This window comes from Mirounga angustirostris, unplaced genomic scaffold, assembly GCF_029215605.1.
Source record: "Mirounga angustirostris isolate CCGP_5_RB_7025 unplaced genomic scaffold, mMirAng1.0.hap1 SCAF_2, whole genome shotgun sequence".
NCBI lineage: Eukaryota > Metazoa > Chordata > Mammalia > Carnivora > Phocidae > Mirounga > Mirounga angustirostris.
Genome location: NW_026991710.1, coordinates 142,680,793 through 142,696,011, shown reverse-complemented (window position 1 = coordinate 142,696,011; position 15,219 = coordinate 142,680,793). Strand labels below are relative to the sequence as shown.

Genomic DNA, 15,219 nt, shown 5'->3' with positions numbered 1-15,219 from the left:
TTATACTATAAAATCATAATCCAAATTAGATAAAACCCCATGATGACGTAAATTAGTGCGTTGTTTTAAAATATGTATATCTATATAGATAATATTACTTTATATACAAATGCACATGCTCACATATAGACTTTATCAATAATAAAGCATTATTGTTTAATTTCACAGAAAAGGAACTACAATTAGGAATACGATTGATTGCCCTATTACACTGAGAAAACATTGTTCACTGATTATTTCCCCCCTGACTTATTTTCTGTCATGCATAATTTTCAGAACTGTGTGGTTTTTTTTTTTTTTCTTCTGGAATATAAGAATCTTTGCTTTAAAAAAATCCACTGCAATCTTGATTCTGAGATGTCAGTACTTTTAAGTGGTTTATAGCTCAACCATTTAAGAGGCACAGAGATATTAAGAGGTTATTTGCATACTGGTCATTGACATTTTACAAAATAGAAGTAGAACTGGAGTGGAGTCAAATGGGGTTGAAGACAGGAGAAATTAGATTTAAACAATGGGGTGATAGTGTACTTAGGCGTCTTTTCATATCGGCCCTCTCATTCAGTAGATGTGTAATGGTAATCCCTCTAAGTCTGGGTATCCTTGTCTCTACAAGGAGGGGATATAGCCTTTGGGTTCCTTGGAAAGCTGACTCCGAGATGGAGGTCAGCATGTGTCTTATTTATTATGGAGTGGGCTTGGGAGAAACACTTACGGAAGGGAGAGGAAGGAAGCAGGATTCGGGAGCAGAAGCTGGACTGTGACATAGCTTTAATGGAATGCAAAGTTATCCTAATAAAATACATTTTGTTTCCTACCAGAGAATGTATATTTTTCATCAATAAATTGAAATAAATTTCTATTTGGATATTAAGAAAATAAAAACTTGTTTGATACTAGGATGCAACTCATAGATTTACAATGGGACCATTGGCTTTCCTTTATTAGGGGCAATGTCTATGCCGATATGAATTTCTGACTGGGAAACTGTTGTTTTAATTTATATTTTGTAGCATCATTAGTTGAAAATTAACAAATTATGACCTTTTTAAATTGAGAGAATTTTTTTAAAGTTTTTGTTTAAATTCCAGTTAGTTAATATACAGTATAATATTAGTTTCAGGTACACAACACTTCCATAAGACATTGGGTGCTCATCACAAGGACTCTGGGACCATGACAGAAGCTGAAGGCAGACACTTAACCGAGTGAGCCCTCCAGGAGCTCCTGAAAATTTTTAATTTAACTGAAAGTCAGTGGATTTGCTTAGTACTATATCACCTTTTTCAAGTGAACAATTTGAAGAAATCCAGTCAGTCCAAATTACCAATCTCTCCTTGATCTGGTGCAGTTAATACTTGGCTTCCTCAACAATGTTTTCCTTAGGAATTTTTATTCCTAATTCAAAACTGAGAATAACTTGGGCACACACACCCATACCGCATAAAAAGGATAAAAAAGAAGTAAAATCCATGTTGTCTGGTAATGAATGGAGAGTTAGTGCTCCAATCTAATATATTTATTAATTCTTGAATTCAATCATACAAAATATGTGTGAAGTACAACATGAAGTTTTTTTTTAAAAAAGATTTTCTTTATTTATTTGACAGAGAAAGACACAGAGAAAGAGGGAACACAAGCAGAGGGAGTGGGAGAGGGAGAAGCAGGCCTCCCACGGAGCAGGGAGCCCGATGCGGGGCTTGATCCCAGGACCCTGGGATCATGACCTGAGCCGAAGGCAGACGCTCAATGACTGAGCCACTCAGGTGCCCCAACATGAAGTTTTTAATCATAACAAACATATATTAAGGGAAACCATACCACCTGTGTTTGATTGGACATGTTAATCCACCCCAAATGAAGAAGACAGCAAAATAACATAAGTAAGAAAAGAAGGAAAATGAAGTAGTAATTCACTGCCATTGATATCTTAGAAGAAAAATTCATTAATAATAGTCATGCTCTCACTTTAACTATTTTTGTATACAGACTAGTTTTAGACAAGGTAGAAATAATTCTTAATATTTATCTTTCTTGTGTACAGTAATACAATACTTTAACTTCAGAAAAGTTTTAAAAAACTTTGTTTTTTAAAAAACTAAGCTTTGTAGAATTAAAAAAATAGAAATCTCTGTAAGGTAAATATTTGAATTTGTAATTTCGGGAAAAAATCAGCATATGGCTATGGGTGTGTTTTCCTGAATAGCTGGGGAATATTCTGTATTTTCTTTCCCATACTGAATGCTTCCTTGTTTCCTTGTTATTCTTTATTCACTCAGACTTTTTAAAGAATTTGTTCTTTGCAGCATTTATTCCCAAAAAATCTGACTTGCTTTCCACGTATCATACACAGACCCTTGTTCTAAGACTATAAAGTTGAATAGGACATAGTTCTCATGATTGGGAAACTGAAGCTACTGGGATAGGTGGGTATGTATACACATCCCACATTATATGGTAAGATAGACTAGAAATACATAAAACAGGCTCGGAGGAGAGCAATTCCCATGGAGCAGAAGGAGGCTTTGAAGAGCAGGGTCAATCAGAAGCTTGATGGGAACTGATTACTCCCATACTAGCTTTCGTATTAGCTTTTCTGAAATTTGCTTGTTGGAATAACTCAGGAATCAATCAAATACAGGTAAATGTTGGACTGATATTTTTTTACACATACATAGTTTATCAAGGCTGAAAACAAAACAGAAGGAATAAAAGATTAAAATGGAGTTGGTTTTTTTCATCTCATATGAATTAATTATCCATGATAGGATTAGTTATATAGAAATTTAAAATATAGCTAATATATTCAGATTAAAATTGTATACTATTACATAGTATATAGTATGATGAACATCATCATTCTACAGGTAAGATTAGAAGTAGGACCAAGAAACTTTCAAACAGTCATCTTTTAAAGATCAAAAATGGTGACACAATAAGGTTATGTCAAAAAACTTAAAGCATGAATAAAAATGCAAAGACATTTGCCCTTTAAAGTACTTTTAAGAAATAATGCAGGACATTTTATTTGTTCCTTTTTTAATTCATTGCTATCCCTTGGGACATTCTCTATTTTTGTGCCCAAAATAGTCATCCTCATAGATTTCCTGTTTATTGCCATAAATATTTTCATTCTTCCATCTTCTGTTGCTCACTGGCCTGTTTTGGTTGCAGCTTTTTAATTCTCATTTTCACATTGATAGCTGATCTCCAAACTTGTTTCATCTTTGAGGACAAACAACTGGATATATTTTACAGCGACCCTTGATATTTTTTTTTTAAAGATTTTATTTATTTGAGAGAGAGACAATGAGAGACAGAGAGCATGAGAGGAAGGAGGGTCAGAGGGAGAAGCAGACTCCCCGCTGAGCAGGGAGCCCGACGCGGGACTCGATCCCAGGACTCCAGGATCATGACCTGAGCCGAAGGCAGTCGCTTAACCAACTGAGCCACCCAGGCACCCCATAGCGACCCTTGATATTAAGGGGAGTTATCTGATGGAGGTCTAGCCAATGAAATGTGAGCAAAAGTGATAGACATCACAGCGAGGCCCATAAAAATTCCCAGGAACAATCCTCCAGTGTCTTTCTGTTTTTGTAGATTGAGGACAGGCATGATGAAATTAGAGGGAAGGTGGAAAGCTAGATTAGCCACTAGATGGAAAGAGACTGAGTCTCTGAATCACTTCTTGGAGGAGTGCCGTATTCTGATCAGTAGCACCTGTTCTGGTCTCCATGTGAGCTTGAGAAATGGCATTTACTTTATGTTTTGGGCCATGTATTACCAGAAAGAGATGAGCTCAGTAAATAATTGGCCGGTTTGCAAGCAGAAATAAAAGAGAGTAGAGAGAAAGTCCAGGTATTTGGTGTCTCTAACAGTTCAAAGGGGAAACCACTGACTCTAAGCAATCTTGACGAAGATTTGAAAAGCAAACATCTTTTAAGACTCACCCCTGCAGCAAGTATCTGACTAAATTTATTATCTGAGAGGACTTTCAAGGAACTGGCTTTAAGTCGTGAAAAACAAGAAATATGGTCAGGGAGAGTGAAAGGATGCAGAGAAATATGTCTAGGAGAGAAGTTTGGGTATGGCTAAGTGGTATACAGTATTCCCTGGAAGCAATTACCTTAGAATTCTTCTAAGTTTCTTAGATATTTACATTTTCAAGGACATCATGAATCCAGATTAAAGGAAAGTGGGCTACTCAAGCTGCAAACAAACTGCTAGATCTCTAAATTTGCCACAATCGAGCTGTGAAAGAGATACAACCCTCACAGAGTGCACAGTACCACTTCAGATAAACCAGAAGAGGATACAGGACAAGCAAGAATATATAGAGTTTGGCAATAGTGGCCATAGAAATGTTTAGGTTAAAAAAAATCTAGCGACTCATAGAGGCAGTTGGTACAGGAGTGGCTCAGGGAAAAGGAAGAAAGAACATTCCATGTTCTATCCCATGTTTTCATCTGGTGATTTGGACTCCCCTCCTGAACGTGTGGGGCCCTGGTTTCCCAGGTCCTCTGGCAGCATTCTCACCCTAGTCTCCTCCTTCTTGGTCTTTTGCTCTCTTTCTAGGTATTGCTCTTCCACCTTTATTCCCTAAAAGGGCTATCATTTATTCTTTTTTCTTTAAAGGCAATGAAGTCTTTTCTTAATTTTACATCCCCATGTATAAAATTCTATCTACTTAATGTTTCTGAGTGAAATTTTGTGCTAACTACCAACTACTTGGTTATGTTCTTGACATAAAGAGAAAAGTTTGGGGGATTTATTTTTTTAAATTTTATTTATTTATTTGTCAGAGAGAGAGAGAGAGAAAGAATACACAAGCAGGGGGGAAGAGCAGGTCGAGGGAGTAGCAGGCTCCCCGCGGAGCAGGGAGCCCGATGCAGGACTTGATCCCAGGACCCTGGGATCATGACCTGACCGGAAGGCAGACACTTAACCAACAGAGCCACCCAAGCATCCCAAGTTTGGGGGATTTAGAAGTGCTTCTTTCATTACACACACACACACACACTCATACAACATAAACCAAACCAAAATACTGGTTCTTGAGACATTTTTCCCAGCTATGAACTTTTAGATTTTCTTTCTTTTTTTTTAAAATTTTATTTTATTATGTTATGTTAATCACCATACATTACATCATTAGTTTTTGATGTAGTGTTCCATGATTGATTGTTTGCTGTGAATTGTGTAAGACTGATGAATCACAGACCTGTACCTCTGAAACAAATAATACATTATATGTTAAAAAAAAGATAGTAGATTTTTTTTTTGATAGTAAAGAACTGCACATTGATTCTTTTTACATTCCTGAATGTCTTTGCTGAATTGGATGACAGGCATATTTAAGAATATGCATAAAACAAAGATTAATTATATCTAAAAATATTATTACAATGTTAGTATGTGGGATGTTTTCAAGAAATACTAATTGAATGAAATAATTACGTACCATCTTGTCAATGCAGAAAAACAAAATAAGTGTCAAATTTTAATTTTAATTTGAAGTAGTGTTCTTTTGTGGTGATGAATGGTAGCACAGAATTTTCAGAGGCAGTGCTGAGGATCTTATGCTGGCACTTGGGAGTCTAAAGGATTCAATTCAAATTCTGGATTTCTACTTATTAGCTCTTTAGACAGAGAGCTAGAACCTAATTATTTATGTATGTGTCTATAATCATAATTGTCTTATATATAGTAGATTTTTTTAGAATAGAAGTGGTGTATTATTCATATTCATTTGTTTCTATATCCAAGCCAAGTTTCTATTATAGTGCTTTGAATTTAGCTGGTATTCAGTAAATATTATTATACAGAATTTACTTTTAAACTGGAGTTTTCTGTCCTAGTTTTTGAAAATGAAACATACATATTTTTTACTAGTGCAAAATGGTGTGAATTTTTGAATTTCATACCTGGACCAGGTTCATGAGCGTATCTCTGAAGTGTCCTGAGGTCTCTGAGTAAATGTCTTCTTGAAGGTTGCTGCTATATTCTAGGAAAAAACTTCCATGTTAAAGGTGTGATTTATTATAGAACCACATATCAACATACTTTGAGTAAGTTAATATTATTTCCTCAGTTGTGAGGGGAAAGTACAGGAAATACAATCAATCCGTTGACATTTCTTTGTCTTTTACTGCCTTCTACTCAGATGAAGTCAATCTCCTAAAGAGTCCACCAAGGAAATGTGGACACCTAACAGTAACATAGGCACAAGTCTGTTTTCTTAAAAAGCTATTATCTTTATTCCAAAATTGAAAAACAACACGAGAGTCATCGCACATTCTCTAATTCTCAAAATTCGGAATTCTGCATTCTATTTCCATAGACTGCTACGCAGCCCAGCACTTGCCCCAAGTGCTTTGTTTCCTTTAATATTTTAAATAAAGGTTCTTACTTCATTCCCTTTGGGAAATTCCCCTTGTTCTTGCTCAAATGCAGCAGAGGTAACTGTCTAGAATAGTTTCTTGACATTCAGTGAGAGGTAATACATGATGCGATGCAACTTAAGGCATTAAACTTTTTGAAAATGAAAATAGTTAACTTTTCTACTTTTAAAATGTGTAAAAATCTGATTTTGAGATAGATCACAGTGATTACGAGATTTACATGAAGTGAAGTAGTTAACCATATTTGTCAAATTTGCTAAGCAGTTATTGTTCTTTGCTCTATTTTGTCTAGATACCTGGTTTCTCCTGGGTAAGAAATAAAATGGTCCTTACACATGGTGCTGGGCACTTGCCTGAATTAATGTAAACACTCACCTCATAGAAACTTGCAATTATTTTCCTGGAAACTTTGCTTAACTTGATTGTCTAGAGAATTGGTTCAGTTTTGAGAACCTAATCATCAATTTTACTTAGTGAGTTAATTGGTCTTGAGTGAGTGATATTTCAAATATAAGGGTGTCTTAGAAAATTTTTAAAAACACATAAACTGGAATATTTTGTGTGCTATTTGAAAAATATAAAGCTTATATGTGTGTAAAATATATGTACATATGTATACTTCCTTACGCAAACAGTAGGCTTCTCGCATCTGGAAAATTTCTCCATCTGTTCTTGAAGCTAAAATATCAATGAGGCAATTTTCTTCAGTGCCTGCTCCCTGTAATACAGAGAAAGGGAGAAATATAAAGGCATTTGTATTGGGAATAATAGTGCATCTTATGTATAATAAGGATTTACAACATTCCTGGTATTCTGAGAGGTGGCGGAGGAGAAAGAAAGCATGTTTGGGATAAAGATAGGCCCAATTCAGTTCTGGCTCTGCTATTTACTAGCCACTTGACCCTGGGAGGATACTATTTTCTGAAACCCTGTTCCTTCATTTAGAATAAAACAACATAGGCATTTCTAAATGATGTGGAAAAAGATGTTTGAACAAGGCTCATGACACTGATTTTTTTTGCTACTAGAATATCAGTCTTTGGAAAGCTGAAATTAGAACCAGGGTCTCCTAGTTTCCTAAAGATGTTTCAGGTCTGGCTCCCTGCCTCTCCCTAAATGTGGATTTTTGTACCATCTGTCTAAGCATTGGACTGGGTACTTTCTACGGTCTCTTATAGCTATATGCATCTATTTTTCTGTGCTAGTGATCATAAAGACAACACCTCTTCCAGGAAGTTTCATAAATCCTTACCATTCCATGTGATACTGATAAAATATAACAGTTTATCTAAACAGTAACCTGAGACTTCCTTCTTATAGTTTGTAGTCACATCATTTTGCAAGAGGTAGGAATTGCCATATGCAACTTATAAAAAAGCGATTGGTTGAAATGCATATGAATTTTATACAATGTCTATTCTCATCTGCAAATATGATGGCCAAAATCCAGGTTCCCTTAATTTGTTCCCCTTTCCTCTTTCCTGTCACACATTGTTCACAGATTGAGTAATCTGGTCATTGGCAGGCATGGTATTGGAATGATTGCAACAGTTCTACAGGTGTTTAATATCAGTATTTGGAAAGATGTAAAAAGCCTTTTGTACCCCATCCATAGCCAACAAAGTCTCTAACAAATCTGTAGTCAATTTATTTCATGGAAATGACTTTCCTGTAAGGACATTATTTTTAATTCTTCAGAAGTAAAATTTTTATACACTTGAGCAATGGTTTTTGTAAAGGACTCTTAGGGTCACAAAAATAAAGATGTCATTTATATTTTGTCTCTGACTCAGTTTCCCATTTTTACTTAGTGAGTCCAATTTTTACAAATAATTTAAAGAGGTTCACATGACTTAGAACATTTTTGCTTAATTTATGAATACATACTAGGAAGAGATGAATATGAACAACCCTGGAAGCTTATTTAGTTTTTTCTTTTGGTAGTTTGGCATAGAGCTGGGTCAGTGGATCTGAGTTTGTACAGCAAAAGAACAGGCTGATCCCAGCTACTAAGGTATAGAAGCCCCTCTTCTTAATAGGGTCACTTCTCCTGAGCACAACATTTTCGTTGTTTTATTTTTGCTCAGATATTCCCTCCCCAACCCCTGATCACATACAGCAACATCACAGGGTAGTTTCCTCTCTACTGAAATACTGCCTTGTACTTATTACAGATATATATATATATATATATATATATATATATATATATATATATATATATATATTTAAAGATTTTATTTATTTGACAGAAAGAGACACAGTGAGAGAGGGAACATAAGCAGGAGAAGTGGGAGAGGGAGAAGCAGGCTTCCCGCTGAGCAGGGAGCCCGATGTGGGGCTCCATCCCAGGACCCTGGGATCATGACCTGAGCCGAAGGCAGATGCTTAAGGACTGAGCCACCCAGGCACCCCTATTATAGGTATATTTTTGTGTCAGACCACTACCTTCATGGCATGCCAGAGTTCATGAGCATCGTAAGATGGCGGTGGGTACATGAGGCCAACCATGACATCTTTGAAGTGATCTGAAAGCTTCTCCTTCAGGTCACCAATTAGGTCCTATGGATGGAAAAGTAAATACTTTTATTACATTAGTTACCAATTTTACAAGAGAAATGAGATAATTACAGAAAGTAATCTACTCGGACTTCCTTTTCTATGTTCATTTCATGTAGTAAAAAGCCTGGTTTTGATGCACATATATGCACACACATGCACATAAAAATATGCACATACAGGGATTATAGGAACGATGGACTTGAGGGTTTGGAGATGACTGATGTAATCACATCTCTGCATGAGAGGTCATCTACATGGACATTTTAGTCATGTAAATATAAAATGATCTTCTTTCCCCAATTCTAACACCAACTTCTCTGTTGATCTCATTATGAAAATAAGTAAAAATTGAAACCTAAAAACATTGTGTTTTTAGTTCTTAGTTTTCTTGTGTGGAATTAATGAAACATTAGACCTTAAATAAAATATACATTTTATCTTATCATTGCAGCAGTGTCTTTTAGCAGGAGTTTCTGGTTATCCTATTGCCAAAAAGCTTGTGTAAATGAATTAAGTAATCTAAGAACTTTCATCAAATAGCCACATTAATACATACATTTTTTAAATATTGAAAGTTAAACACTTAAGGAGAAAAAGAAGCATGCTGAATGTTTGTTCTTGGAATACATATTATAAAAGTATGAAATTGATCATTTTAATTTTGACTTTTATTTTACTAGCGTAGAATGGATATTTAAAAAACATATGTTATGGGTGCCTAAGTGGCTCAGTCGGTTAAGCTTCTGCCTTCGGCTCAGGTCATAGTCTTGGGGTCCTGGAATGGAACCTGGGTTGGAACCTCAATTCAGGCTCCCTGCTCATCAGGGAAGCTACTTCTCCCTCTCCCTCCACCCCTCTCCTTCTCCCTCTTCCCCCTCCCTGCTCATGCTCTTTCTCTCAAATAAATAAAATCTTAAAAAATATATATGTTAGTTGTATTTTTTGTAAGGTTACAAAGATATCTGAAAGATGTTTAAAACTTAACATTTCTTGCTAAAATATATAGAGTATATTCAGTTTTACTTTAAAAATATGCAATATTTTAGTTTGGAGGTGATTCAATAATAGAATTCAAGTTAAAGATGCCAATGAGGCATAATAAGCTCTATTGGAATAAAAAAATGAAATAGTCATTATTTTCATTTTATTTACTATAATCTGACAACACCATTCCTATATTGTGGATTTTCTTTTTAGCAAATAAAAGCACTTATCCATAAGGTGGTAACTGGTAATACGGAGAATCTGTTGAATTTTTGCTAGGGTCAGTACAGTTCATTTAATGAGCAATTAATACATGTCTAGAGTTGTGTCAGGTGCTTGGAGTATATACCAGAAGCACAAGATCCCCTCTTCCATAGAACTTATATTGTATTTAATTCCCTCCTTATGCACCATTGACTATTTCTAATTTCTTTACCAAATGGTTGTTAAGGTGATATGAGCCAGGCACTCTTCTAGGTACTGGGGCTATATCAATGAATAAAACATATATATCATATATATACATATGAGCCTGTGAAACATATTCTTATGCATTCTCATGCAGGAGCATAAAAATTTTTTTGAATGAAAGATCACAGTTATTCAATACTGTTTGATTTAATACTGTTTCCAAGACATAGTGTTAGGTGCTGGAGAAATGCAACAGAGTCTCTGTTTTCAAGGAGATTCACATTCCACAAACCCAGAGATAACAAGTAAAAATGTGAGCTAATACACTTTCTAAGGCTTTCAAATGTCATTTTTCACAGCATAAGATCCTAAAGTAGTAGTACAAAACAGAAGAATTCAGATAAAAGATCAGAATAGATTTATAGGATTAGGGAACTAGGTCACTTTTAGACCAGAAGGGACAAGTAACACTGTGACAGGAGTTGCAGAAGCCATTTGTATGGTTAATTTTATGTGTCAGCCTTGTTGGGTCACAGTACCCAGATATCAGATCACACATGATTCTAGATGTTTTTGTGAAGGTATTTTGTAGATGAGATTTTTACATCAGTAGGCTTTGAGTAAAGCATTATTCTCCAAAATATGGGTGGTCCTCATCCAGTCAGTTAACATCTTTAATAGAAAAAGGCTAACCTCCCTTGAAGAAGAGAGAAGTCTGCCAAGAGATCACCCTTGGAATTCAATTGCCGCTCTTCCCTGAGACTCCAGCTTGCAGGCCTACCTATGGATTTCTGAGTTTGCCAGTCACCATGACCACATGAGCTAATTCCTGAAAATCTCTCTCTCTCTCTCTCTAGCTAGACAGAGATAGATCATGTCACTCTCCTTGAACTGTTTTCCATTGCTCTTACAGGAAATTTTGAGCTCCTTATTATATCCTTGCTATAAGGTCTTACATGACTTGGAAAGGGAGAGAGCGAGTGAGGGAGAGGGATTGAGGGGGGGGGAGAGAGAGAGAGAGAGAGAGAGAGAGAGAGAGAGAGAGATTTTTTTTCCCTTTAATTTGATATGTAGGAGTAGGTGTGGGTCTGGACGGCAGGGCAGGGCCAGGATGGGCTGGGATGTGCTGAGCATCAGAGGTGGCTCAGAGGACGGCTGAACCAGGCCTGAGGACTGCGCAGGTGAACAACTCTCCCCAGAGGGAGCCCCATCTCGCGGGATCTCGGAGCTCCTCCACCTGAGCCCAGCGCCGGCAGGGGATTCCTGTGATGAGAAACACCTGCGTGGCGCAGGTGCCAGAGACCCCTTTCCCAGGCTCGTCCGTAAGGAGTCTGGCCCACGCCACCTATCAAGCAGATGTGCACATATATTCATATTATGTTGGTTCTGTTTCTCTGGAGAACCCTGACTAATCCACATTCGAAAAGGTAAGTCAGTAAAAGAGCAGTGCGCAGCTGGTGGGTAGTCCTTGTGTCTGCGTATGTGTGTTTTCGTATGTGGTTGTGAATAAGTCAATCTGAAGGGACTGAAAGATCCACTTGAGGAGAAGATGAGTATTAAATTAGACTTATAGCACAGAATTATGTGATGACTGGATCTTTGCTCCTGTGGGAACTCAGGAAGCGGGGCAGCTTTTGGTGACAAAGGAACTCTAAGCTTATGTTCCTTTAATTCACCAAATAATTATGCTTCTTAAAATGATGATTTTTTGAAAAAAGATTTTATTTATTTATTTGAGAGAGAGAGAGAACTCATGAGCAGGGGGAGGGACAGAGGGAGAGGGAGAAGCAGGCTCCCTGTTGAGCAGAGAGCCCAATGTGCGGTTCCAGCCCCTGAGGTCATGACCTAAGGTGAAGGCAGAGGCTTAACTGACTGAGCCACAGAGGTGCCCCAAAAGTGATGATTTTTTTTTCTCAGTATGCATTATCAAGAGATATAAATCTTGATTAATATTACTATTTTAACTTTAATTTCTACTCCTTAAAAATTTTCAACATAGTATCTTTTATGTAAAAAAAACAACAACAAAAAAACCCCCCAAAACAACAAAATACCAAACCTGTGCCCTTGGAATTATTTCCACGAATAATTTCCCATTATTTAGTTGTTTTAAACATCTAGGATACAATGCTTACTTTTTTTCTTAATGGTCTCTCTCAGATAAAATTTTAAGAAAATACTTTTTTAAATGGACTCACAAATTCATGTAGGGACTCTATCAAAGTCTGCAATTGACCTAATACTACCTTTTATTAAAAAATTACAAAGTAATTTTAATCTCCCTTACTCTTCCTCATCTCTAAGTCAATTCTACCTTGCATAGGTGTTTTGAGGGTGAAGTCGAGTAGGTGTGGTACTTGGCTCTTGACAACCTACACTCAAACTTCAACTTTGTCCTTAGGATCATGCTTTCTGTCTTAGACATGAAAATAGAAGATTAACTCCCCAGCTATGCTGTCCTGACTGGGCTTTCTTTGCTTTCTCAATCCTCTGCCCATTCACTCTTTCCCATGCCCACCTGTAGCTCCTTGAGATGTTTCCTTCAATATGGCTTGTAATGTGCCTCTTTGTGAATTTGTTCTCTCACTACAACACAATTAACTTCAAAACTAATGATAAAAATGTATCTGGAGAATCCCAAATATTTGGAAGTTAAAAAATGTATTTCTGCATGATCCAAGGATAAAATTATAAATCACAAGGAAGTTAGAAAGTACTTTCAATTTACTGAAGGTGAAAATGCAACATGTTAAAATTTGTGGGATGCAGCTAAGACAGTGTTTGAAGATAAATTTTTAGCTTTAAAATATTTATATTATAAGAAAAACATATGAAATAAATTACCTAAGGTTCCACATCAAAAAAACTAGAAAGAAAATTAAATTCAGAATAAGAAGGAAGAAAATAACAGGATCAGAAACCAATAAAATAGAAAATTGATAAATACTAGAAACTGTCAATAAAGTAAAAATCTAGTTCTCTAAAATTGGTAATGTTAATAAAATTCTAATTAGATTGATCAAGAAAAAAGAGAGAAAATACAAAATATCAATATTGGGAATGTAAGAGTGGCATGTACAAATACTACAGACATTAAAGGAAGAAGAAATATTATGAACACATTAATGCCACTAAGTTTTAAAATTTAGTTGAAATGGGCCAATTTCTTGAAAGATAGAAATTATCAAAGAAAACTCAAGCAGAATTTTACACTCAATCTGAATATCCTTATATTAAAGAAATTGAATTCATAATTAACCCCACCTTACCCATCTCTAGACCCCGGTGCAATCACTGATAAAATCCATCAAACATTTAAGGTAGAAATAAAGTCAACTCTATACAAAATCTTCTAGAAAACTGTAGATGAAAGGGGCGCCTGGGTGGCTCAGTCATTAGGCGTCTGCCTTCGGCTCAGGTCATGATCCCAGGGTCCTGGGATCAAGCCCCGCATCAGGCTCCCTGCTCTGTGGGAAGCCTGCTTCTCCCTCTTCCACTGCCCCTGCTTGTGTTCCCTCTCTCGCGGTGTCTCTCTCTGTCAAATAAATAAATAAAATCTTAAAAAAAAAAAAACTATAGATGAAAGATGACTTCTCAATCTATTTTATGTGGCCAGTATTGCCCTAATAACAAAATCAAAAAAACTTCCATGCAAAGAAAATTGCACATTGATATTCCTTATGAATGCAGATGCAAAAAAACAATGTGTGCCCAAATATTTATAAATCAAAACCATCAATATATAAAATATGTCAAAAGAATGACATGTAATGATGAGGAATGCAGGGTCAATTTACACTTGAAAATCAATAAATACAATTCCTCATTTTAGCAATAAAGGAGAAAAGCTGCATGATATCAGTAGATATAGCAAAAGCATTTGAAAAAAGTTTAACACATAAACATAGTAAAAACTCTTAGGAAAGAATGAATAGAAGGAATTTCCTTCATGTTGATGGAGGGCATTTATAAAAACTTTAGAGTTGAGATGATACCTAGGAGTGAAAATTGAATACTCATGCCCTAAGATTGGGAACAAGGCAAAGATATCTGCTCCTACTGTTTGTATTTAACATTATGTGAGAGGTATACACCTAAAAAGCAAAGCTAAAACTGTAAATCTTGTAGAAGAAAGCATAGGAACAAATCTTTGAGTCTTGGTGTAGCAAAGAATTCTTGGATAGTACATAAAAGTAACATCCATAAATGAAAAAATAAATGATGACTTTGACTTCATCAAAATAAAAACTTCAGTTCTTCTAAGGAAACCACGGGTGTTGTTTCACATGTCTGACAATAGACTTTGCCCGGAAGGTATAAAAATTTCTTAAAACTCAGTAATAAGACAACAACCTGATTAAAAATACAAAGGATTTGAACTGATAGTTAACCTGAGAAAATAAGCAAATGGGAAATAAGCCCACAAAATGATACTTACCATTAGTCATTAAAATAATAGGAAGTAAAGCCACAATGAGGTAGCACTACACATTCTTTTGAATGGCTAAAATTACAAAGACTGATCATATCAGGCATTAGCAAGGATGTGGATCATCTGGAACTATCATATTTGTGAAAACTCATCAGGTTGTACTGAAATGAATGTTTTATATAAATTGTACCTCAATATTGTGGATTTTAAATTTTATTTTAACATGTTATTTTGGTATCTACAAAGTGAATATTTTCTAGGTCTTCAATTTATTTAACTCTTTCAAATAGAGTTACTTTATTTATATGCTGTACTAGTTAATACCTAGTTTCAAAGTATCATCTAATTTAGTAGTTTTTAGCATTTTTTTTCCACACTAGAATTATACACCCATCATAACACTGGTGTGATAAAGCAATGATTCTTTAA

The 15,219-nt window shown here is 35.7% G+C and overlaps 1 protein-coding gene across 1 annotated transcript in view; it reads right to left on the bottom strand.

Annotated features, from left to right (window-relative positions):
* The window catches only part of ANXA10 (annexin A10), a 114,448-nt gene that overhangs the window by 18,030 nt on the left and 81,199 nt on the right, over positions 1–15,219 (bottom strand). Inside the window, exons 6-8 of the mRNA XM_064584037.1 lie at positions 8,850–8,963; positions 7,029–7,119; positions 5,925–6,004 (exon numbers count right to left, since the gene is read on the bottom strand). Of these exons, the coding sequence (XP_064440107.1) occupies positions 5,925–6,004; positions 7,029–7,119; positions 8,850–8,963 (285 nt within the window). The remainder of the gene's footprint in view (positions 1–5,924; positions 6,005–7,028; positions 7,120–8,849; positions 8,964–15,219) is intronic.